A 27963-nucleotide genomic window follows, 5' to 3' on the forward strand; every position below is an offset into this window, starting at 1 on the left:
TAGATGGATTGGAAGAAATGGATCAGTATCATGGCCACCGAATCACCAGAATTAAATAAAACAGACTCATTTTGTTCGGGTTACGTTAAGAATGAAGTTTATAAAATACCTTCAACAACAAGGGATGAGATGAAAGATAGAATTCCAAATCTAATTCGAAGTTTTAGTGTACAAATGATTTGTAATATAAGTGACGTTTTTAGGCGTGCATAAATGTTTTAGGAAGTCATTTTGAACACCTTATATAATTAAATATTAAAGTATAATATAAAATATTTTTTTCATAAATGTATTTTGTGCTTGTGTTTTTTTTGTAAAATTTATTAATAATTTTTTTTTCGTTATTTGTTAATTTGATTACCGGATTAATAATTAGTAACAATTAGTAATGGTGAGCTGACAGTTTTATACAATTTAGTCGTGGCTTACTTAAAATTTGTAAAATGTAGATACCTAATTAATAATTTGGTTTGAAAAATGAAAATAATCTCAAAAACTAATAAATTTAGACATAAAAAATATTGAACAAAGATTGAAGTATGGTAATGGTACTTTTCGATAGTGATATAAAATACAGAGTATTCTATTTAAAATTACTGAGAAATAAATGTACTGGCGTTTTAACTTACCTTATATTCGATATAAAGAAAATTAAAAATACCAATCATTTTTGAAAATTTTGACAATCAACAAAAAAATCTGGTAGCAGTAGATCATTGTTATTGTGCTTCTTTTTAATTATACAGGAAGTTGAACTTAATGCGATTTTCATAGAAAATTGATTATAACTTTGTGAATACCCTATATAATATCACAAAACTTTTTATTATTGTGATGGGTAAGTGAAGAAGATTTCGAATATAAAATAAAATACCGGGTGTTAAATTTAAAAAAATATAAGTTTGGTCTGCCACTATGTTATCGAACATCCTGTAACGTTCTGACTAATTTTATTATATGAACCTCCAAGTTGCCTATAATATTTGTTATTGACTTTTATAGCTATCTCTTATTATAACGGATCTAAGGAGCTTTATCACACTAATCAATCACCTTGTATAATGTACATTGATGTCATTACACGTTCTTGAAATACAGTACTTATAAGTGATAACATGACAATTGATTTTCAATCGATTATTAGAAATCACGTTCAAAACTAAGGGTGCGTTCATTACAAAGACCATCGCAGCGTATCCTCGCCTAGATCATAGCACTGACAGTGAAGTGAACACTCGCATTTAAAATAATGCATTTTTATTTTACCTGACGATTGATACGATGGTCGGAGCAAGGCTCGGTGGTCGGCGCCTCGTAGTGTCGATCGTAGAGTACTAGGGTCGAGGGTCGAAAAAATACTAAGCTGGAACTGGAATACTATGGTCCAAGTCTATGGTTCGATACCTGGCTCGAGGCTGGGCGCTGCGCTTTGACGGAGAATGCTGGAATTTTTAAAATAATGCATTTATTTTACGTGGCGATAATAACATGATACCATCCTATGGTCTGAGAGAGTGTCGGCGCCACGTTATGAGCGCACACTAAGTCTTTTTAATTGTTCATCCACGTAAAAACAGTACAGTCTGTCCCAAACCCTTCTTTCAGTGCGTCACTAATTTTGACGTCATATAGGATTTTAAGAATGTCGAGAATTATTGCATGACATTTTAGTTAAATTTGACAGTTGCAGGATTGTAACCTCTCTTTTTCTAATTGAAAATAATTTAATAATTTTAATATTAGTCTTTGTTCTTTCTCGATATATCTCGGCATATTTAAAATATTTTTATGACAATAAATACAAAATTAAATTTTCACTGTAAAATGTCTGATAATCATCGAGTTAGAATCTAACTCGATGCTGATAATACTAACTTGGAATGACAATTATTTTATCAGATGACGTTGTGAAAGTACTGTCAATATCGAGACCTTCTGCGTCAAATTATATTTATGCGCATCATTGATTGGATATCTATTTAGCGTATTTTAAACTCCAACCAATTATACATCCATAAGTAGAATTAGCTTTACGATAAATAATTTTCTAAGTTCTATGTATAATAATCACAGACTCACGTTTTTTTCTGTCACTTCTAGCTTAATGTGTTAGAGAGAATTCGATAAACTATGACGCACTGAAAGAAGGGTTTGGGATGAACTGTAACCATTTATTGGACAGAACATTAACATTTCGTTTAATTTCAGTGTCAATGTAGGCTGCGGTCCTGCTGAAGAACGAGTCCTATTAACAGGTCTTCATGCAGTTGCTGACATATACTGTGAATGCTGTAAAACCACCTTAGGTTGGAAATATGTAAGTACTAACACCTTGAAGTATTTAACTTTTTAAGCTTTACGCGGAATTTTAAATTACCGCAACATTTTTTTAGGAGCCATAGCTTAGGGGAGTTAAAACAAGATACCGTTAATAAAACCCAGTATGTACACTAAAGTGAAAAAATGTCTTAAGAAATTGCTGAATATACTGTGGTACTTACCAAATAACAAGTAAACAGCTGTAAACCTCAGAATGATTATAAACGTGATGATACTGTTTGGTTAAGCTTAATTATGAACATTAATAACGGAGGTGGACATGCTTTATAGAGACTCTAAGATGCACACGGAGAGACGGGTAATATCTCGAACAAAAAAAAACGACTCCGCAGCAAATCTTATTTCTTATTCTTTCGTCCTTACCTCATCGTACATCTGCACTAGAGACTTATTGAATGGTCTAAGAATGGCAAATACTGTGGTGATTAAGAATGAGATAGTGCAGGAGAGAGTCTGATTTAAACCCTGAAGACCTACACGAACGTCTTCTCTAACGGACAATCATAAAATAAGGTGAATACAAAGTACGATATTTACTTACGTCTAATTCAATATTAGCCTAATTAAATAGGGAGTCTTTATAATCACAGGACACACATCACACGTTCGAGCGTGATTGACATCCAACCGAATCACAATGTATTAATTCATGATAAGATATGGTCACATATATTAAGATATGGTCACATATTCGCGTTCCACACATTTGCAATCAAACTACTATTCCACAGACCATATTACCGTCAATGAATATTAATTTTCATCATTAGGAACATCGCGACGGAATCGTACAACAATCGAGGAACTTATTGACGGACACAAGAGCCTTCAAATGAGGTATTAATTATGGTATGATTACATTTAATATGAATTTAAAAAAATATCACCCGTCTGTCATTTTGGCCGATTGCGTCACTAAACATAAAACAATGTAAAGAGGTCTTAGTTTAGTTTTACGTTTTAGAAAATATATAGATAAAGTCGTTTTACCCTATGACGGCCGATATGCAATTAAGATATGATCAGTGGGCCTCAAACAGTGGGGCATTAATATTTATTTCCATTCGCTTGAAAAGTAAAAATATTTAAAACAAAAAGAGAAATCAAACGATTTCTACTTAGCGAAACCGAATTCAAATCTTAACCACTGTGTTTCCTAAAATTTGCGAAACAAACAGCTGGATAAATTACTCGGCAAGGGAATCTAAAATTGCATTCCACAAGCCGTTCATCCTGGTCAAAATTCTTAGTGAATTCAGTTTCTGGTACTTCAAACGAAGTAAATAACAAAACAGAATCGCTGATACGTATTTCGACCTTCTTAGGTCTCTTCAGAACGGTATAGTCACTGCTCTGATAAGAAGGTCGAAATACGTATCAGCGGTTGTTGCTGCACTGTATCAAAACAAAAATCTAATACCGTCATTCTGTAAAAATATTTAATTTCCTGTATATTATGTTTAGTAATATTGGATTTTACTGTATCAAAGGTAAATAAAATGAATATAATATGTATACAGGGCGTGTTAAAAGAAGTGGGACGGAATATTTCGAATACTCGAAATTGTCGACATATTTGTTGACATGAAATGTTCATTAAGGTCTCTATAAGCCTCTATTTTGCGTAGAGTGAAAATTGTGTGAATGGTTTTGCATAAAATAAAATTAGTAAATACTTGCCAAGTTACTGGTATGCACTAAATCACTTCCGAGTTTTCAGCCAAACCAAAGGTTTAAACACGTGCAGTCCAGTAATTAATACCAAACCTATTGAGAGTATGCAGTCCAGTAATTAGACCGAAGGTACTTTATCGTTTAACTAAAACACACCACAAAGTCCGAATTGAATTCTCGAAATACTTTTTTGTTACTTCTTTTTAGCAAACGATGTGTCCTATTCACTGTCTGATATTTCTCTATCAGAATCGTCACTATCTGAATTGTCTATCCGAATAATTAGAGGCCGGACCTCATCTATAACTCACTCGGGGTTTGAAAAGACTGAACGATTATGTCTTCCGTATGTCTAATACAATTTTGCCATTGTTCTGCCTTTATTTGTTCTAGCGATTCTCTCCATAGACTAAGAACGCTAGTGTCATCTGTTGTTTTGGATGCATGTTTATCATAAAAATTGTTGGCTATATCCCAAACTAACTGATTTGCATTATAGTGGCAATGGTAGGGCGGAATTCGAAGAACTTCATTGTCATATTTAAGAGCCATTTGGTCAGTAACAAATTTCTTTTGAATTTTGTGCTCTCCACACCTTTGAAGTAAATCGATTTTTAAAAATATGTCACTATGATAAATTTTCTTTTCTGTCAACCACAACTTTATTCTTTTGTCCAGCTGATTGAAGGAAATCTCTCTTCTACTGTTGAGTGATAGGATGCATTATCCAACACTATTATGGATGGTCGCTCCAATTTTTTTAACAAATTTTCTTCAAACCATTCTTCAAAAATATTTGCATCCATATTTCCATAGTAATCAACTGTATTCTTTGTGGACGAAAAAATTAAACTAGCGTCAGGAATAAAACCCTCATCATTTCCAGCATGAAGTATAATGTAGCGTTTACCATTATCAGAACGACTAGAAGAATAACATTTCGTGGTGCCATCTTGCCAGGATAATTTTGACATATTTCCTTTAGCGAAAATCCAAGTTTCATCTAAAAGTACAACTTGCCTCGGACTATCAGACGTTTTATTGTTCGTGTATTTTCTTAAAAAATGCCACCGTTTTGAAACAACATTAGAGAGTTCACACAATACTTGTCTACTATTTGTCTTTTTATATCGAAAACCTAAATGTTTCAGCACTCTCCACAAACTTGTTAAATTCATATCACACAGTTCCTTGTCTTTTATTTTTTGTAACATAGCACTAATTGTTACATGTTCTTTGACTTTATACATATTATATATAATAGTTTTAATTGCAAGTTTAATTGACTGGTGCAAATCTAAATTTTTGGATGTCGACGATTTCTCTTGCTTACTTTATTTATTTCATCCTCACTCATGTTATTAATTCTTCGGAATGTTCTCTCTGAGATACCGCAAGCATCGCATGTGCGTTTCTGAACTGTCATAACAGATGTCAATGGACCCATATTATTTTTTTCCAAATTGAAATAACTTTCGACTTTTAGAACTAAACGGCGTTCTTCTGGAGATAACACTCCACGTTTCGACTGTATTTTATTTTCTTTCAAATTACTCATTTTACTTTAATGTATCGCTTCACTACACTACTATAAAAAAAAGGTACTTATATACAACTACTACACCCTAAAAAGGACGAGGGTTGTACAACAGACGAAATAATCGAACTCAAATTATTTAACAGCCAATGCTAAACAAGCATAAACACTGCATTGATTGTGATTGCAAAAACCGTTCGCATGTTTTAAATACGATTTTTTATGATTATGTATTTTGCTAAATTATTAAATAACACCAATACAACCCACGACCATCAATTAATTTTTAACGATAAACAGAAGTGTAATATAATGACAAGTTTAAATTTGATCTACTTGATTTAATGCATTTGATCTAAATGCATTACTAAACAAATTTTTAAAGTATGTATAAAGGAGATTACAATAATTATTATGACACATGGTACTCCTTATTTTTCAAATAATATGTTCTTGTAAAGACATACCTTTGATTTTTGGGTAAACCTACATTAAACGATACGTCAGAAGAAATTTAAAAAAATTAACATGTAATAAATTCACTGTTGTAATAAATATTCCGTACTAGTACTATTGCAATAAAATTTTAAAACCAATAAACGATAACTTGTTGAGCAGTGCTGATTGAAACAACAGAGCAGTAAAATGTTATTCATAAAGGTAGTGTAAAATATATCGCCGCTTATCTGGTCTGCTAGTAATAAAGTTACCAGCATTTAATTGCAAAGCGGTCTTCTTAGATGGAAAATACTTTATGTAGATTTATATATAAATATATATGTATAGTGTGGCTCCTGAATAAGTAGGGTAATACTATTAAGACTTCTCCATATTAGTAAATTAAGTGAAATATTACTGTAAAGCAGAACGCAAAAGACTCAATATACAACAAATATAGCCGCAATGCTGTCAATAAATAAATAAGTATACATCTCCAACTGTAGTAATTTATCGTTTTATAGAACTATATAACAAGTGGTTCATAAATTACTAGCCGTATTAATAAAAAAAAACTGGAAAAATTGTGGTGTACCAAGGAAGTTTTCGTAAATCTTAAAATATTTAGTAAGTATAGGTATTAGATAAACCTAAATTACAGTACGTTGTTTTTGTACTTTCAATAACATACGATAAAATAAAAACTTTAAATAAATTTAAACACTTCTCACAATGTTTTTTTATTCCTGAGATATTTTTCAAATATGGATATTAAAATCGAGTATTTCCTCCTCAAACTCAAATAACAGCTCTTATCCTTTCTAGCATAGACTGGATCAAAGAAGCGATCTCGTTTTTCGGTATCTACTCCCACTCGTTTACCAGCATCTGTTCTAATAGTAGCACAGTATTAAACTCACCATAATTGTGCTCAACTATCCTGCCTAATTTGACCCACAAATTATCTGTGGGGTTAATATCTGGACTTCTAGGAGACCTTCTAGGCGAATAAAAACATCTATAAGGTATTGCATTTTTACCCTGCCTATATAATATATTTTAGCCTATATAAGGTACCACGTGTTTTTTCAGACATTCCCTAATATACCTATTATCATTAAGACCACCTTCCTTAAACATAACAAGAATTGTAAGCTTCCAAAGAAATGCCGCCCATACCATTATACCGTTATCAACAACCTGTACTCTAGAAGAAATGCAACATTGGTCACAGCGTTCTCTAGACCTCCTTAACGTTCTTTCGCGACCATCAGGTGAATATCTCGTTAAACTAGATTAGTCTGAAAACATAACGTTTCTCCAATCTTCCATATCCCAATCTGCATAAGTAAGAGAAAATTCCAATGTCTTGATAAGCTGCGTCCAATAAAGGGAAAATAGCAGGTACATAAGATAATAAATTGCTTTTGCTTAATCTTATACGTACAATATCAAGTGAACCTATTGGTACCGTGAACATCTGCCAGTATTCTAATCAATGCTGTAGCAGTAACTGTCTACTCTCGAAGCACTTAGAGTCTAAGAAACCAATCTTACACGGCGTTTGTTGTCCTTGGTCTTCCCTGTCTAGGTCCTTTTAAGTAAGAATCAGTTTCTCGAAATCTTTGTAAATCATCGGATATTGTACTTCGCGAAACGCCAACCAGTTCTTCGATATACCGACTGGAACATCTTATAAATTATTCTCATTATAAATTATTCTTTGTTATTAGAAACACTTTTCTTTTCCGAAAAATTAACCAAAAAGCAATACGATCAAACTAACAAGCATTATTTTATAAGTAAATATTCGATTTATCGAGAGCGCGTTAACAAAAACTTTATCAGCCACAGAAAATGACAAATTTACAAAAAACGACTGTTAAGGGCAACTTATATTTTGATAAAAATATTTCTTATATGGGCCCGTAGCTGGGTGATTTTTTCTGTCGGTTACAATTCTTTATTTTTCTGTCTTGACACCTTGCATAGCCGATTTTCACCACCTTCTTCTTGATCTATTCCTTTTATTTTTTACTTCCAGTGTTTTTAATGCTGTCCGTTTAATTAATCTTGGCTCCGCCATTCTTTCTAAGTTTTCCACCCATAGAAGTAGTCTGGTATTAATTGTTTCATCTATTCTTGGTCCTTTGTATACATTGTAAACTTTGTTCAACATAAAAATTGTTCATTTTTTACGCCTTTCCATCCTTACTCTGTTTGTAATGCAGCACAAGTTCATCTGAATATTTTATTTTCTGGAGGATCCTGCATATTTTTTGGCTTGATTTAATCTTAAATCCATTTATGTGGTTTTTTCTAATTTATCACAAATAAATGTACTGACGAGCCTCTGGATAAGGAGTGAGTAATCTTTGTCTCTTCTTTAGTGCTACATTTCCGCCTTGTGTTTTATTTATACTTTAACGCTTTAAACACATTTTTTTTTAAATATTGTATTAAGATACAAAACACTAATTGTATTAAGATGCTGTAACTGCCTGAATGGCTAAAGCCCAAAAAAATAAATTCTGTTTTTAACTAGTGTCTCTAACATACATAGTTTTTGACTTCCTTAAATACTAGTTTCCCATATTCCTTGTTTGTACTTCTAGATCTTCCCTGATGAACTATTTTTGAACTAGATGTGTACCCTATTACTTAATTATTATTAGACTATGTTCTAATCCGTGAAACTCCTGGCATTATTCCGTCTCCTATTAATTTACTCTTACTGTATTTATTGTTTCTCGTAGTGCTATTTTTACTTATGTTTTGTTTTGCTTGGATCAAGAAGGTAGTCTTCTGCCCACCGAGCCATGCGCTAGTTTGAAATCAATGAAAACATATATCATTAATTTCTATTTACAAAAACCTCATTTTTACAGTTTTTCCAGATTTTTTCTTCATTAATGTGGTTAGTAATTTGTATATCACTTGTTGTATAATGCTACAACGATCATTATTACAGTGGGAGATGTTCTTTTATTTGTTTAGTGGTAGCATTGCCTTTGTTTCAGGCCGTTTGCGTTTTGTCTCACATTAATACTTTACTTAGTATACTAATTTAATAACTCTTAAAATTATTATCCTACTTATTATCTGTTCTTCTTGGATGTCTTCCTTTGTTTTTCCTTCCTTTTTCTACTTGTTCAACAACTACATTTTCTTATTATTATTATTATATTATCTTATTATTATTATATTATATTATTATAAATCTTAATAAAAAATTTTATATTCCTTCTAAAATTGTTAAATGATTAATTTCATATTCAGTGACAATGCTGTATTTTTTTAGTTAATTTTTCCCATTGCGCTTTATTAATTTATAATTTGTTTTTAGGAACACGCCTTCGAATCCAGCCAAAAATACAAAGAAGGCAAATTCATCATTGAACTAGCTCATATGATCAAAGAAAATGGTTGGGACTGACAATACTGAAAACCCTCATAAGTGACTTATCCGAAATGGACCTTAAATCATTTAAGGACAAACAAACAATGTCGTATAGACTAAAATTGAACAATAATTTCTGTTTTTTGGACTGGACCTAAGACAGGCGTTTGTGAATATATTTAAATATTCGATAGTTTAAACATATTTGAATCGAAACCAACAAGTTGTGTGACCTAAGTTTTCCTCATCATTAGAAAAAAGTGGTGCGAAGCGTAGGTAATGGATGTTGTGATTAAATTATTGGCCGTTGTATGCTTGATAGTAAGGCACTGTATTAGATAACAGGAATATTCAAATCAAATAATATGTCTATATTTTGAACCATTCTTTCTATTCATATTTCGGCAAAAAAACAAATCAAATCGATCTACAAAATTTTAAATATAACACTGAAAACTTGTTATTCTCCAACTCGACAGTTGATTTGCTAAGAAGGTACCTGTCGAGTAAAATATTTTAATAATATGCTTTTGATGGGTCCAGTTGCTCATTAAAAATAATGATTTTATATTTCTTATTTATGGCTATCAACTTATAATAAATTTATTTAAAGCATTTACTTTGCAATTATAAAACATTAATATTGTTATTAATTGATTTTGACTATGTAAATAAGAAAAATTGAACACCGTGATGAACTTTCTGTACGTCATATACCATCAAATTGATATACAATCCTAGAATAGTAATCTAAATCTCATTGTCAAGATAAAACTACAAAAAAGTTACCTACATATTTGGATATAAGGATTACATTTTCTTCTTTTTCAAGTGCCCTCAAAACTACGGAGTTTGGCAATCATCTTTGGTATTCGTATCTTTGAAGCAGTTACTCTAAATAATTGGTTAGATGTGCACTGGAACCAGTCTCTTAAACTGCGCAGCCAAGATATACGTCGTCTCCCCACGTCTCGTTTGCCCTGAATCTCTCCTTGGATAATTAACTGGAGCAATCGGTACTTTTTCCCTCTCATCACTTGACCAAAATATTCCAACTTTCTTCTCTTGATGGTGATCAACAGCTCCCGTTCTTTGTTCATTCTTCGAAGAACTTCACTATTTGTTACTTTGTCTGTCCAAGTTATTTTCAAAATTCTTCTGTATATCCACATTTCGAAGGCCTCTAGTTTATCAATATTGCTCTTGTTTAAAGTCCAAGTTTCTACTCCGTACAGCAGTATCGAGAAGATGTATCATCTAACCAATCTCAGTTTTAGGTTTAAGTTATTATCATGACTTCCCAGAATGTCCTTCATATTAACAAAAGCAACTCGAGCCTTCAATTCTAGTTTTTATTTCTTCTGTGATGTCATTGTTGTTATTAACGCTTGTTCCCAAATATTTATATTTGTGCACCCGTTCGATTTCGTTATTGTGAATATACAGGTTTGCATTCAATCTTTGTTTTTTTGAAATAATCATGAATTTCGTCTTCTTGACGTTCATTGTTAACCCTTTTTCTTCACTAGCTGTGACTACCTTGTTTAAAATGGCTTGCCGGTCTTCTACTGTCTCCGCTATTAAAACCATATCATCTGCGTATCTAATATTATTAATTGGTTGGCCGTTAACTTTTATCCCAATCTCTTCTTCCTCCAATGCTTTCTTCATAATTTCTTCCAAATAGAGATTAAATAGCATTGGTAACAGCACACATCCTTGTCTAACTCCTTTTTTAATTTGAATTTCATTTGTTGTGCTATTTTCGACGCGTGCGACTCCTTTCTGATTATAATACAGAGTAGATATTATTCTTATATCGCGAGTGTCTAACTGTTTAGCTTCCAACATCTCTAAAAGTTGGTCATGCTTGACGTTATCAAATGCCTTGTTGTAATCAATCAAACAAGCAAATACATCTTGATTCACATCCAAACACCTCTGTGTCAAGATGTTAAAGGCAAATAATGCTTCGCGAGTTCCATATCCCTCCCGGAATCCAAACTGAGTTTCTCCGATAACTTCTTCCAATTTTCTGTAAATTCTACATTTTACATTTTAAGCAGCTATAAATAAACAAAAAAAAACAAGAAATAATAAATTCTCGTCGAGTGGATTATCTTTAAGTTCGTTATAGTAATTGTTTAATAATTGACATCGGACAAACAAAGAGACTCTTAAAAACACGCACACTAGAGCACAAGAGATTATTTGAACACATAGACAGGAATTATTTAGGTTTATAATGAGGGATTTCATTTAATGAAAATTTTAAAAGTTCACATAGAAAATATAAGTATTATTGATTAAGTAACTATTATAAAATGTAATAAATAAGCATCAATTTTTAATGGGCACCTTTAGATAAATAATTTTATTCTAATTACCTTCATAGCTTCATTAATTATAACAAGTTTACTTGAAAAAAATGTGTTGCCCATCCCACTGCGTCAACTAACTAATAAAAAAAATATTGGTTAAATACAGATTATTTTTAATTTACTTTACCAATGTTTATTGCGTTGTAACAAATTTTTAATTAAATGAAACTGAAAATTAATCAGTACTTTTTTCGTGTAATATGCCACCACAAAATTTATAAATAACAATAATCATCGTACATTCTATTTTGTAGCTTTACTTATTTATTTTTTTGTAGATCAATTTAATCAATATAAATTTTAGATCTTTTTCTGTAAATGTAATTTTTAAAGATATAATAGAATATTCCTGTTAATCACTTTACTCTTCACTCCTATCCACTTTAGGGAACAATGTGCAATCGTCGTCTAACATTATCTTAAACTTGAAGCTCTTTACAAAGCATTCTGTGTTAGCAATGGAAACTGTATCTGTGGTAAAGAATCTGAGATAAAAATGTATAAAAATTGTATGGATCTGTAATAGACCAATCTGTTTGCGAAAGGATTTGGGAGCTTCCAATGGGAAGAAATTATAGTAAATACGTTTTTATTACTGGATGTTGAATTTTGGTTAAAGGCAAAACAATTTTATATTTAGTGGGGAAAAAAGAGTTACCCCCTAATGCTACTTTATATAGTTGCAGTAGTGGCAAACTGATTCGAATATTGTTAGTTATTCTATTATAAATAATAATTATCAGAATTTAGACAGTACCATATAATAACCACGCGTTAAAATTAAAAATGTTCCTGCAAAAATATTGTAATTACAATTTTTTGGTATACGACACATCATTTGTGCTGAGGTGATCGAAATTATCGATTTTCACCTGGACATATCGAACCCCGACACACGAAACGATCGACAGATTTTCATTCTTTTATCGAGGTATCTATCTGTGTAATTACTGCTAAGTGTTAATTAGTGTTATCTGCTATGCAACGGACTTACACCTACTAATGTTTCAATACGACGATTAACTTAACCATTACTGTTAAACTGGTTTATTTTCAAATCCACGCGACGAAACTTATCACAATTGACGTTCGCTGTACTCATTAAATTATTTTCACAAATTTCGTAGTTTTCGCAAAGTCCACTACATTTTTTTAACTTCTAGTATATAAAATCGTCAGTGGATAAATAATGTGTAAAATAATGAGCTATATAATCCAAATAACACCTAATAACAGGGCTGTAAAATTGTAAGTTTTGACATTTGAATGTTAGATTCATACAGTTATGGGCATATACAAATACAAGATAGCCTGATCGTTGCAATACCAGCCCGTTCTCCCAGGCGACAGAGAAAACTGACATAAAGCAGCCCCTGCATCTCTTTCTAATTTGTCAGCTTTATCGACCATGTGATCTAACTGACCAATAAGATGGTCACATGGTCGATAAACCCGGCCCATGAGACAGAAATGCAGGGACTGCTTTACGTCAGTTTTCTCTGTCGCGCTGTCATATTATATTATGTCTATGGTTATGGGCAAAGTAACAACATAATTTTTATTTCTATCAGAAAATACTAATAATTTTAACTAAAATCATCAACAAAAGATATTTTATTAACATTAAAAAGATTTGTAGAGGCGGGTGAATCTGAACGATTATTTCTGTTTGTATCAAGATATGTTTAAATAAAAGATTTTATTAAAACTAGAGCTTCTATTATAGTTCTATTCTGAAGAAGCATCAGTTTATTTAACCAACGTTCAATATAAACGTAACTTTATATAACTTCTTCCTGTTCAAAATCCACAGATTGCTCTATAAGTGCTGAGGCACATGTCAAATTAGACTTTCTGATGACGACAAATCGATTATTGTCGTTCGTCCGTCAAAAAGATGAAAGAACTGACAGTGTATATTGTCACATTTATTTTTACTGAATGTATCATTGGTTTTCGAGTTAAAAGGTTCAATGATGCATTACGACTCGACCAACCATTTTTTTGGTTAACTTTTTGTAGATATGATCTCACCAAATATGTCAACTTTATATTTATGGTAATAGTGTTGTAATTAGAGGGTGGAATGTAAAAGACATTTTATAATATTCTGTAACGATAAGACTACCAAAGAGAATTGAAATACTATTGTAAAAATAATACCTCAATCAACCATGGGAGCTTATCGTCTATACCTTGCCTAGCTCAGTATCTCAAGGGTGAGTTCGTCTTGTCTTAAACTAGGGATTGAACCTGAGTTCTCATTTGATAGCAAATAAGACAAATTTTAACCAATCATATTTATTTAAATCAATAAAAAAACAATAATTAACCCTGCCAAAGCTTAACAGTTATAAGTGTTACTTATTGCTTCGATGGGCGGCTTGTGTGTTCTAGCTGTTGGATCCTCCAATTAGAAGTTGTGGAATCTGGAGAGAGAGCTGCAGTCACACGTGGCTGTATGTCCTAAGTTTTGGTGTCCAATAAACCAATAAATTCAACAACTCCAATTAAGTTTTGATGTGTCCAACAAACCCAATAAAATATCCAGTAAACCAATAAAGTTTTGATATCTCCAATAAAGTTTTGATATCTCCAATAAAGTTTTGATATCTCCAATAAACTAAAAGGATAAGAAACAACATGCATTAGAAACACATCAAAAAGGTTTAACTTCCTTGCCATCTTACAAAATTACACTTAAACAAATAGCGTATGGCAAGGATAAAATGAAATATGAATGTTACTACTTAGTTAAATTCTGTTAAAGAGTCCTAATGCATATATCAAAAGAAAATGTGCTTTCGAAAGAAAGTAAGGTTACAAATATTGGAAATGTGATCAGAATTATAGAATAAATATCACAATGAAAGTACTTACCCCAAGAGAAGTTGTAGACCATAAAAATGAGTCTTATAATAATTTTTGCCTTCTTTTATAAATTTCAAAAAGAGGCAAAAAATAATCCCACTACAGAAAAGTTGTTTTGACAGAAAGTGGGAGACTGAATGAAGTTAGCACAGATGTCATAGAATGTTGGTATAGATATCATGAAACTAGCTTGTCAGTCAACACAGAACAGAATAGTCTGCCGAACAAAAGTGAGAGGGCAAATATTTATTCTATGGGACAGAAAGAGAGAAAATAAAGACAGAGGAAGAAGAGAAAAACAGGGGCGCCAACTATTTTTATAAACAAAAAAATAGTAAAAATTAAACTGAAGATAAAGAAATTAATAAATTAATAAAGAAATTAAAATGAAATAATTATTAAAATATAAATTAATAGAGATGTGACGTTTATAACGTTACACACTCCTACCACCCATCAGAAAAATTTCGAACACAACTGAGAAATTTTTCTCAAAGAAAACAAGAACACAATGTTCTACCTAGGAATAAATATATGCAGTAGTAATCTGTAGTAACAAATCAAAAATAAATACTTTATAACAAAGCAATCAAGTTAATGAATATAATAACAAATGAATGATCATAAAAAAAAATTTAGAGTATTACTCAGGGAAATTGAATACTTCCCAACGAATTGTAGTATCCGTCAAACTAAAATTTGTTATATGTTATTTAAAAAATATATATAACAAAATAATTAAATTAATGAATATAAGTAATTAAGTATACATTACTATTCATAAAAAATTTAAAGTATAACTCAAATTTGCTATATTTAAAAAAAAATAGCAAAATAATTTTCAGATGTTAATCTGGGGAAAATAAAAAAAATTACCCAATGAATTGTAGTATTCATCACACTAAAATTATTAATCTAATATTAATAAATTACTACAGAGATTATCTCTGGAAAAATAAAAAAAATTACTCAATGAATTTCAGTATTCATTAAACTGAAATTAAATAGGTACTGTTATAAAGTAAGCAGTAAGATGGTGTAGCATAAAGTTTATAATAAAAATTTAATAATTATAATATACAGTTTTTGAGGGGAATGCTCAGGGGAATATGAATGCATATTACCCAATGAATTTTAGTATTCATCAGACTAAAAATGAAGGGAAAAAATTAATTTAAAGTAATCGGGTATCTGTAGACTTTGGTACTGTACATGGACCCTACCAAAGGATCAATTGAAACCATGTTGGTATGAACGCAGTAGCCCATAGCCCACGGTTAAACCACTACAGCGCTCCTCGGAGACGACAGCCCTATGTGCCATGAACCCCCCGACGCCATACCCTGGAGACAACCCACCATTTAAGGAAGATCCAGTGGTACGAATGTACATCTGCATCAAAGCTCAGGCCCACAATAACAAAAATAATAATAACAAAGGGGCAATGCATCTGATATATTCAGATATACATTGTTGAAGAATTCTGTCTTCAGAAATTCTTCTTCGGAAGTACAACAACTTCTTTTGCAAAATAGCATTCTATACACATAGTATGAAGTCTAGTTAATAATCAAAGTCAAAGGTAAGTATACAAAAATAAAGACAAATAAGCAAAGTCAGGTAAATACATAATATAGAGATCATATCTCACAAAAATGAATAGTTAATGGATACTGCTAATGAATGAACCTCAAAAAAAAAAATTAGTACTCAGGATAACTGAGTACCTAAAGTAAGGTAACAATAATATCAAAATTATAAAATGAGTAAAAGCATGTAGACATTGATATGCAAATGTAATTATTGATAAACAACTCAAAAATACATATAAACTTTACTTGATATGTCAAATAAGACAAAGTTCTACACAAAAGAGATATAGTAACTGCATAAAACAAGTCTTAGAAGACTAAGAGTAAGTTAATAATGAAAATAAGATAATGATACATAAGAAATGTTATTCTCACTAAATATAAACCAGGGATCTACACAAAAGAATAAAGTACTGCATAAATATAGTTTACAAAAATAGAAGAAAACAAGTGAAAGTAGGTATACTACAATCAAACTTCAAAGCGCCATAATTCTACACCAGATTTCTAAAAGTAGATGCATAGAATTATTTTAACTCTAAAAGAAATAAAAAAAACATATCATCCAAAAAATATATATATATACCTACTACGGTATATTAATTGTCTCTAAAAGACCAAAAAGGAACACAGATTCATATAATCTGGCCCAAAATCTCCTTAGGATATATGTATCCTAGGAAAACTAAAACACCATGTATGCAACTAACCATGTTGTCATACATAAAGTGCTGGATGAGGCTTTTAATTGTATCAAAATCAAAAACAATTACCCAAAGTAAAATAATAGAAATATATAAACAGTTAGGGTAATGTCAAATAAATAAGATTAATATGTTTATCATAACTACAGAAATATCAAAATATAAAGAAATAAAATAATAAAAGATAATGCTTTACCATATTATACAACATTATTGAGACTCATCATCACTAGAATCAGTAACATCTAACTTAATATCTTGCACATGAAAATTACCAAGGTCTTTACCATCTAGATCCTTAAGATTATACACTAAAGGAGATAAAACTTTATGTATAATACAGGGAATAAATTTGGGAGCTAATTTAGCAGAAAAATCATCCACAGCTTTTGAAAGGATATTATTTTTCTTCCAGACTTTGTCACCTACATGAAATTTTACATCACGTCTACGTAAATTGTAGCGTTTAGTGTTGGTATTGTAAGAGTGACGTATTCTCTTCTGAACTTCATTAAATATAGGAGAAATATTCTCTAAAGGCTTGGGATCAAACAATTTATTGTTAATATTAACAATATTATTAGATGTTTCTTTAATAGCACCAAAGAATGAACCATCAACAGGAACATTTCTAGCAAATGTTAAAAAGGAAGGAGAAAATTGTGTTACTTCATGTTTAGCTAGACGAATAGCTTGGGCTATTTTAAAAATTTCCTTGTCCCAATCTTTATGATTGTCCTGAATAAAAGACCTAATTGCAGTAACAATTGTCTTATTAACTCGTTCAGTAGGATTAATCTGAGGAAAGTATTTAGCATTATACCAAATTTTTTGTACCGTGTACTTTTCCATCAAAGTTTTAAAATCTTTGGAAACAAATTGTTTTCCATTATCAACTGCAAAGATCTGTGGTACACCAAAAATAAGAAAAACTTGATTTTCGATAAACTTGACAATAGCTTTAGAAGTAGCATTAGCCAAAGGATGTACAAACATGAACTTTGTAAACCAGTCAACAACAACTAAAAGATAACGATTTCCATTTTTAGATCTAGGATATGGACCAAGTAAATCAGCAGATAAAAACTGAAAAGGAAAATTAATATCACGATATTGTCCCATAAGACCAGCTGGAGGTAAGTTACTAGGCTTGCAAGAAGCACAAACTTTACATTTATGAACATAGTTCACCACAAATGATCTCATTTTAGGCCAGTAATACAATTCTGAAATCCTAGAAAGGGTTTTAAAGACACCTAAATGAGCAGCTGTAGGATCATCATGATATATTTGCAAAATTTCCTTCCTATGTGGAGAAGGAACAAAAATTTTCCATTCTGGAGAAGAATCGGAAAACTTTGAGCTAGAAAAAACATGTTTATAGAGAACATTATCCTGAACCTTAAAAGCAGGATATAAGTTAGGATTATCTGTAACTTTTGCTATCATATTCCTATACCAAGCATCTGTTTTTAAATTAGATAAATTCAAGAGAGAAACTTGAGATGCTTCAGGAATTCTTGAAAGAGAGTCAGCTACTACATTTAAAGAACCACTACGATGAACAACAGTAAATTTGTGACAAGACAGTTTCATTATCCATCTAGCAATTCTAGGAGAAGGATTCTTCATGCTATATAACCACTGTAATGAGGAGTGATCTGTAATAACAGTAAAATCATCACTACCTTCAATATAGCATCTAAATTTTTCAATTGATAACAAAATTGCTAACAATTCTTTCTCAGTAGTTGTATATTTTCGCTGAGCTCTTGTTAAAGTTTTGCTAAAGTAAGCAATAGGATGTTCTAATCCATCATCTTTTTGAAATAATACGCCACCAACACCAGAGTCACTTGCATCACAAGCAAGATAGAAATGCTTGGAAAAATCAGGACTTGCAAGAACAGGAGCTGTTGTAAGAACCTGCTTAATTTTCTGAAAAGCTTCATCAGCTTCAGGAGTCCACGTAATAGGTTGACCTTTCTTTCTGCCTTTGAGCAAGTCAGAAATGGGACTGCAAATAGTAGCAAAATTGTTTAGGAACCTACGGTAATAACCAATTAAGCCAATCAACCTACGTATCTGGGTTGTATTTGTGGGTACAGGGTATTCCAAAATAGACTGGACCTTACCAGGATCAGTTCTTAACCCTTGATCATCTACTACAAATCCAAGGAATTGCAGTGAAGATCTGCAAAACTGGCATTTCTCAAAATTAACAGTGAGATTTGCATCTTTCAAACGCTTGAATAGCATTTTCAGAGTTTTGATATGAGCATCAAAATCTGGGGTTACAACGATAATATCATCAAGATAATAAAAAACAAAAGGTTCTAATAAAGGACCTATAACTGAGTCCATGACTCTACACATAGCTTGAGCACTATTATTAAGACCAAAAGGTAAAACATTAAAACAAAATAAACCTCTATTTTGCACAGAAAAAGTAGTCTTTAATTTAGATTCTTCATCTAAAGGAATTTGATAAAAAGCCTGTTTAAGATCAATAGAAGATATGAACTTAGCATCTCTTACTTTAGAAATAATTGTATCAATTAAAGGCATAGGATAACTATCAGGAACTGTAACAGAATTGAGTTTCCTACCATCGAAACAAACTCGGTGTGAACCATCTTTCTTTGGCACAAGCCATAAAGGAGAAGACCACGGTGTACTTGTAGTTAAGGGTTCTATAACTTTAAGTTTTAGCATTTCATCCACTCCAGCATTTAAAACCTTCTGCATAGCAGGTGACAATGGATACTGTCTCTGTTTAATAGGTTTAGCATTGGCAGTATCTATATGATGTGTATATAGATGAGTTCTACCAATGGAATCTGTAGGACCTATTTCTTTAAACAACTTAATAACAGAGTTGAGTTGTGATTGCTGAATGTCAGAAAGATTTTCAGAACTGATAATAGTATTTACTACACAAGTAGATAAATCTGTAGCCTTAAATGAAAAATTTGAGAAATCCAAAGAAAGTTTAAACAAATGAATAAAATCCATACCTAATATCATTTTATGTGCAATAGAAGGAACCACTAACACTTTAAGTGATTGAGTTTTACTCAATAAAGTAACAGGTAACCAAACATATCCTAAAGTACTCTGAATGTTTCCATCAGCAGTAGTGAGTTGAACTGAGACATCATAATTAAGTGCTAAATTAAGCTTTTTAAGTAAAAATAAAGAAGGAGAACCAATAATACTAACATTACTGCCACTATCAAGAAGTGCAGAGATTGTCTCATCACCTACAGAAATAGAAATATATGGTCTATTATCGTTAGTATGGACATCTAGTAATGGACTGGAATTGAAAGGTACCTTTGAATTTAAAGGACCACTAGAAAGAACAGAGGTACTAGAAGAAGGTAAAGTTTTAGATTGTACAGAAGAAAAAGTACTTAAATTATCATTAGATATAAAAGAAGAAGCAATTTTAGGTATAACTTTCTTAGAAACGGTTACTGACTTTGGTTGTTTGAACGTTTTTGAAAAGTTTTCCCTGGGATGTTCTTGCCTTTGCTCGATGTTCCTGGGACAGACGTTTGGCTGCTTTGAGGCATGCTGTCTGTCGGAGCTTGACCTCGCAAACCGTTTTTTGAACATTTGCTACATTCATTTGTGGTGATATTCTTAAACCCACAACCATGACAAAACTTTCTCTCGGGTTTATTACATACTTGAAAAGTATGGCCTGTCATGTTGCAGTTCCAACATGTAGCAGAAGAAGAAAGAGACTCAACAGAAAATTTACTGCGAGACGAAATAGTAAGAGCAGCTTCAAATCTCTTACAATACTTTGTAAGGTCTGCAACTGATTCCACATCCTGGAAAGCAAGAGCCTTGACATAATCAGGAAGAAGACCATTAATGATTTCATCTACTTTTTCACACTCAGGAATAGATTTTGAAGACCGGAGCATCAAAGACTCCATATAAGAAATATATGCAGAGACAGGTTGTTTGAAAGACTGTTTTGTAGAACGTATTTGTTCCCACAAATTTCTTTCATAATTGTAAGGTAAATAAGTTTCCTTTAAGGAAGCAACTAATTCAGACCAAGAATTAAAAGATTTTTTTGTAAAGTGATTATGCCACCAAGTAAAAGCAGCACCTTCAAATAGGTCTCCTGCAGAGATGAATAAATCTTCATCAGTGCAGTTCCTAGAAAACTTTAAAGTTTCAATCTGTTCGAGAAATGGAATTAGAGGTTCTTTACCAGAAAATTTTTTAATACCCCATTTATAAACAGGAACAGACTTAACAGGTGAGGCTGAAGATTGAGAATAATTAAGGTTTACTCTATCAGGAGTAGAAGCAACAGGTTGGTCTACCATATCAGGTTGATCTACAATGTCAGACAAAGTACCTTCTAATTTCAACAAATCATAGCGGATAGCTTTTTTTAATTTTTCTTCGTCTACAGAAGTTGGCTGTAGACGGGAGATTCTACCAGACAAATGAGTTAAACGAGAACTGAAAGCTTTGAATCTACTATCAGATTTTGTACCTGAATAATCAGATATAAGACTTAATAGGTCAGAATAGGAAGCTAAAGCTTGTTGGTAATCAACATCAAAAGATAGATTAACAGAAACATCAGAAAAACTACGGTTACTGGCTTCTTGAGAAAGAAGTCCGGCAAGGATCTTTCGTTTTTCCTCTACTGTATTTGGGACAGAGACATTCCTAATAAGAATTTCATATGATAATTCATCTGTCTTTAAATGTTTAGGTAGCATCTTGAAGAAATAATTTAAAAAATTAAGAAAGTAATTAAAATACACTATCCACAAAAACTGGTTAAGTTAATAAAAAACAAACCACTTACAACAGTATAAAAGTACCTACCATCAAAAAAAAAACATATAAAAATATCTGAGTATAAAATATATATGCTGAAATATATAAAAAATGGTAATACTTTTTAACCCAACATGTGAAAATATATAAAAACAGTCAAAAATATGGGAATATTAAAATTAACTGCAAATAATGATAATATGAACACACAAAAAAAATAAATAATAAAGTATTTATTAAAGTTTGTTATTTGCCACCAAACCAAAAACTCAGAGCACAATTCCCTGAATAAAACAAGTACGGTTGGGCGCCAATGTGTAACGATAAGACTACCAAAGAGAATTGAAATACTATTGTAAAAATAATACCTCAATCAACCATGGGAGCTTATCGTCTATACCTTGCCTAGCTCAGTATCTCAAGGGTGAGTTCGTCTTGTCTTAAACTAGGGATTGAACCTGAGTTCTCATTTGATAGCAAATAAGACAAATTTTAACCAATCATATTTATTTAAATCAATAAAAAAACAATAATTAACCCTGCCAAAGCTTAACAGTTATAAGTGTTACTTATTGCTTCGATGGGCGGCTTGTGTGTTCTAGCTGTTGGATCCTCCAATTAGAAGTTGTGGAATCTGGAGAGAGAGCTGCAGTCACACGTGGCTGTATGTCCTAAGTTTTGGTGTCCAATAAACCAATAAATTCAACAACTCCAATTAAGTTTTGATGTGTCCAACAAACCCAATAAAATATCCAGTAAACCAATAAAGTTTTGATATCTCCAATAAAGTTTTGATATCTCCAATAAAGTTTTGATATCTCCAATAAACTAAAAGGATAAGAAACAACATGCATTAGAAACACATCAAAAAGGTTTAACTTCCTTGCCATCTTACAAAATTACACTTAAACAAATAGCGTATGGCAAGGATAAAATGAAATATGAATGTTACTACTTAGTTAAATTCTGTTAAAGAGTCCTAATGCATATATCAAAAGAAAATGTGCTTTCGAAAGAAAGTAAGGTTACAAATATTGGAAATGTGATCAGAATTATAGAATAAATATCACAATGAAAGTACTTACCCCAAGAGAAGTTGTAGACCATAAAAATGAGTCTTATAATAATTTTTGCCTTCTTTTATAAATTTCAAAAAGAGGCAAAAAATAATCCCACTACAGAAAAGTTGTTTTGACAGAAAGTGGGAGACTGAATGAAGTTAGCACAGATGTCATAGAATGTTGGTATAGATATCATGAAACTAGCTTGTCAGTCAACACAGAACAGAATAGTCTGCCGAACAAAAGTGAGAGGGCAAATATTTATTCTATGGGACAGAAAGAGAGAAAATAAAGACAGAGGAAGAAGAGAAAAACAGGGGCGCCAACTATTTTTATAAACAAAAAAATAGTAAAAATTAAACTGAAGATAAAGAAATTAATAAATTAATAAAGAAATTAAAATGAAATAATTATTAAAATATAAATTAATAGAGATGTGACGTTTATAACGTTACAATTCACACTTGTTTTTTAAGACGATTAAGCTAATGCGATTAGGCATATAAAACATGCTTAAACAAAGAATGGGGGAAACGGGAACTGGAACATCATTGATATAAATGCTAATGAGAATAACCGTTGAAGGTTAGTTAGGTTATATCCAATGAATTTGGGTTGATTTGAGAGCTGAAGTGTTTGCAGTCCAAAACTGTGATCACAGAAATAAGTAGAAATATGTCATATAGCAGATGAGTATGAAGACGCATTTTATATATTTAACACGAACCAGTCCAGAATATATTGTGGCGAAAGTAACGTTATAAATTTATCTAAAATTTATGTGAAATAAAATAGTTTTATGTAGAAACATAAAACTACCTTATATATAGTTCAAGTAAGACATTTTCAGTCATTATAACAAAAAAATATGCTATCCTTTCACTGGGAAAGTGTGCAATAGCGTATGTACGGACTAAATTGAGTTGCTAGACTAGACGCACAAATGCCTGTTTTCTGGATACTTTGTGAGTTTCTGCTTGGGTAACCAGACTTCCGGCACGACTTGAAGTTGGTCAATATTTTTTAATTATTATTATACAATATTAAACGATTATAAAGAACAAATATTAGTTGCGCTTAAAATCAACAAAAAAAAATTAATTACTGGAAGAACGCAAATATTTAAAGATTAATATGGTAGTTATTCTAAAGGTCCCACACGTTGTACATATGTAAATGTCTATTTCGTTTCCCGAAGCGAAGTTTTCAGATTTAAAAAAATATGTAGGTTTCCAAAAATTTACGTTTCACGTTGTGATATTCATGTTTTGTAATGAACTTAAATGAGACAAGAAATAATAATAAATATGCTGAATGCATCTATGGTTTATATGTGGTAGAGGGATAAAAATAAGAATAATATGATAGACTTATTGACGTTGCTAATAATATATACTATGCTAGCATTCCTCGAAGAAAAAGCAACAATTAAGTGATCAAATTGGTAGCCTTACTTTAATACGAGTCTAAGTAATATGTTGAATGCTGACATGTTAAGAGAATATACTACGGTAGCATTACTGTCAACAACGGGACAGAGTTTGTAACAATTTAGATTCACTATCATATGTCTAGTCTACTAAAGTAACTAATGTTACAACATAATCAAAAAAGTAATAAAAATGGATTTAAAAACTGAATTCTAAAAACTACAGTAATATTAATTCGCATCGCATTTGTCTTAATCTTAAAGAATGTCTGCAGAACATTGTCAAAACTTCTACCCATCTAAGAATCTTCACAATATGCAACTTTCCGTATTACTACCATACAAATAACTTACTTATCAGTCTTTCTTGTAAGCTATCTAATTCAGTAAAATGGAAAATGTATCATAAATTTAAAGTTGACCAAGTTTCTATTTAGTTTAATTTTCTTATCAGTTTTATGATGAGAGTATTTTTTAAAATTGATAACTCGCTATTGTGTATTTTTTATGATTGATGTTAGCAACAAGTATTGATTATAATAGTTAAGTTTCATATATGGGCTTTGATATTATTTACGCAAGTGACAGTGTATAAGAAAGCAGTCTATCGAATACTTTTCCTTAACTTAAATCTGACATTAATATTGCTCCATCTGCTATAACATAATATTTCAATTTGGATATAATATGAGCTAACCGTTCAACGAAAGATATAGGTTTACAGTGTTTTAGTTAACTTTTTGATTGTAGTATCTTTATTTCAAAGATAGTGGATAGACTACATAACAATGATCCACACATAACCACGATTGAACGGTTTGAGGTTGTGAGCTTATATTTATATCTGGGATCATTGATCACAAGCTCAGGGTCACTACAGGAAGAACTAAAACGTAGGTGTGATCTAGCAAAAGTCGCTGTAGGAAAGATGCCCAAAATATGGAAGGACTCTCAAATTTCACGAACTCTAAAAATGAGGTTGATCAACTGCTTAATATTCCCAATACTGACATACGCAGTTGAATCTTGGACCATACGACAAGCGGAAATAAGGAAGATACACGCCACTGAAATGTTCTATTGGAGAAAAATGTTACGAATTTCTTGGACCGACCACAGGACAAATATTTCAATTTTTATTGAGCTGAAAGTCAGCAGACGAATATCGAATATCCAGCAAAGTCCATCTCCAACAATTAAAATACTTTCGACATGTTATGAGAGCAGACATAGAAAACATGGAAATACTTATTATTCAAGGAAAGATAGAAGTCCGAAGATCACAAGGAAGATCTCCAACAAGATGGATCGATCAAATTAACAGCATATGCTAAAGACCTATGCATGAGTTGAAAGAAATGACCAGAGGAAGAGATCTTTGGGGACGGATAATACACGACATCACAATGACCACTACGCTCCCTCCAGGGGCCCAAGATTGAAGAGAGAGAGAGAGAGAATCTTTACTTCAACGATGGATGTAAAGAATCAATAAAATTTGGTTAGTATCCTTGTCTCTGATCCATATGTGAAAACACGAAACCATCAGTTAGCTAGATATTTTGATAAACCATAAATAATCGTTTGTTAGCCAGATAATATGTTGATATGCCATAGTAGCAACTGTGCAACTCTCTCACGTTTTGTTCATTAGTAGCAAAATCTGCATCCACATTCCCGGCTCTTATGTGTGTATATGTGTTAATCGGCATAAACTTATTTTTACTTTGGTTTATATATAGACCCATCATTCTGCTACTAGTGTTAGGTCACTAGCCAGGTTGATGTCACTAGCCAGTTATATATCAGTAGCTTTCCACTTGAGACTGGTTTACTAAATAAGTTTCACACAATTTTCATACTGCGCAACTACACTTTATAATACATAAGTAAAACCAAATAAAATAATATACCCAAATAATAAAATTAACGAAAAATTCAAATATTATGTACTTATACTTTTTGCGAGATGCAACATTGTGTTTACGAAAAACAATATCCGCTACTTATGAGGTTAGAGAGTGACTACTTCTAAACCCTTAAAGGGTCGCGAAGGCTGAAAAGTACATACAGCTATGCTGCTCGACCTTAATTTTTGTTACCACAGTTATATGTAAAGCGGGCTACTGGCGTTCAGCATATTGCCAAAGGGAATCTTTTTTTAAGTAAAGATCTGTTAAAATTTCATGAATAATGTATTATAAATTACTCTACTGAATTTTTGCAGTAGTAGTATGAAGTATAGTGAAACATCAATGTGCAGATAAGAGAATAGAATGATTGCTTAACGTGTTAGAGGTAAAAAAAATCCTCGTTCGATAAAAGTCTCTTCGTTCTTAAACTGTATATTTGTAACTCTTATAATTTTTTGTAGAAATATTTAAAATACAAAAATAAATAGTAAGTACCTATTCTCGCCAACAGTTTGATGAGAGTTGGTTGGAAAGTATTGATAAATTTGCCCTAAGCTTACAAGGCCTGTTGAGCAAATAAATAAATAAGTATTGATAAATTATCTTTTAAACATTAAAAACTTTTAGCCTGATCGCTTTCTTAGTATTTAATTCACTTGCGTAAATAAAACGATTTTGTATCTTGAAAGCATTATATAGAATTATAAACTGAAATGTAACCATATTTACTGCTTACGAAATAAGTTTTATCTCAGTGTACAAAAAACGCGAGTGTTGTAAGTCTTCTCGCGTAACGTTTTTTGTAGACTGCTTCTAAATGTTATATTTATTGAGCAATAGTTATACTAAAATTTTGCGGTATTACTTAATACATAATTTGTGTTCACTTACTTTTCTTCGCCTAGATTAGTATTTTCATATTTGAAGGTTACAGATCTTAAACAATTAAAAGATAATTGATTTTTATGCTCATAATCATATGAAAATACTATATAGGTACACGTTCACTTGTTCTTTGTTCTAAGTAGAATTCTATATTCTGTAACTATACTAGTCATTTAGATCAGTGCATTGTAAAAAAGGAAACAACAGTTGTTGTTATATAATTATATACATACATACATAATATCAATAAATGAGCGTTCTCTGAGCCGTTAGCCATTATCTCTCCGTACTATTTATCCATCTGCGACTTAATTACACTCGCTACTTTTCGTTGAAACTTGTAGATCCACTTTGGATTTTATACTGCTATATTTGACATTAAAATTTATTACTGGAACCGAGCTCCAACCAGGAATCCCGTAATCTACACACTTCGAAGTATCTAACTAAGCGAGTCATCAAGCTGACCAAATGTAATTATTATTAATAATTATAATTACTGCCCCCAATATCTATTTGAAATAGTACAACTGGCTAGCATTCATAGTAATTCTATAATAACCTGCAACTATACAACTGGATCTTGAGACCAATCGTGATTATGGTGGGGTTACATTTAGGTGAATCACAATATATAAAATAGGTATTTCAAAACAGAGTTTCCATTTATTATAATTTGAATGTTTTTCACTATTCATAGAAACTGTAGATATGGTAGAAAATCTGTATGTGCCGATGGGATATTAAGATTTAATGCACATTTTAATAACATTACTCGTTGTTTCCTTTTTGACAAGAAGAGCGAATTTTCTTTTTCGGCTGACCTGAATATTATTCATATTTTTTTACCCAATACATTAATCTATTTGTCAATACTTACAACCTATATCGATATTATAACTCTACCTAAACAATTTAGT

The 27963-nt window shown here is 31.5% G+C and overlaps 1 protein-coding gene across 5 annotated transcripts in view; it reads left to right on the forward strand.

The window, feature by feature from the left end:
* Ypel (Yippee-like) overlaps positions 1-16818 on the forward strand; it is a 316125-nt gene extending 299307 nt beyond the window's left edge. For all 5 annotated transcript variants that reach the window (XM_072529701.1, XM_072529700.1, XM_072529698.1 and 2 more), the window contains 2 exons: positions 2209-2317; positions 9336-16818. In XM_072529701.1, the coding sequence (XP_072385802.1) occupies positions 2209-2317; positions 9336-9425 (199 nt within the window). In that variant the 3' untranslated portion in view covers positions 9426-16818. The remainder of the gene's footprint in view (positions 1-2208; positions 2318-9335) is intronic.
* Positions 16819-27963: the final 11145 nt, after the last annotated feature.

The sequence above is a fragment of the Diabrotica undecimpunctata genome, chromosome 4 (genome assembly GCF_040954645.1).
Source record: "Diabrotica undecimpunctata isolate CICGRU chromosome 4, icDiaUnde3, whole genome shotgun sequence".
Classification (NCBI taxonomy): Eukaryota; Metazoa; Arthropoda; class Insecta; order Coleoptera; family Chrysomelidae; genus Diabrotica; species Diabrotica undecimpunctata.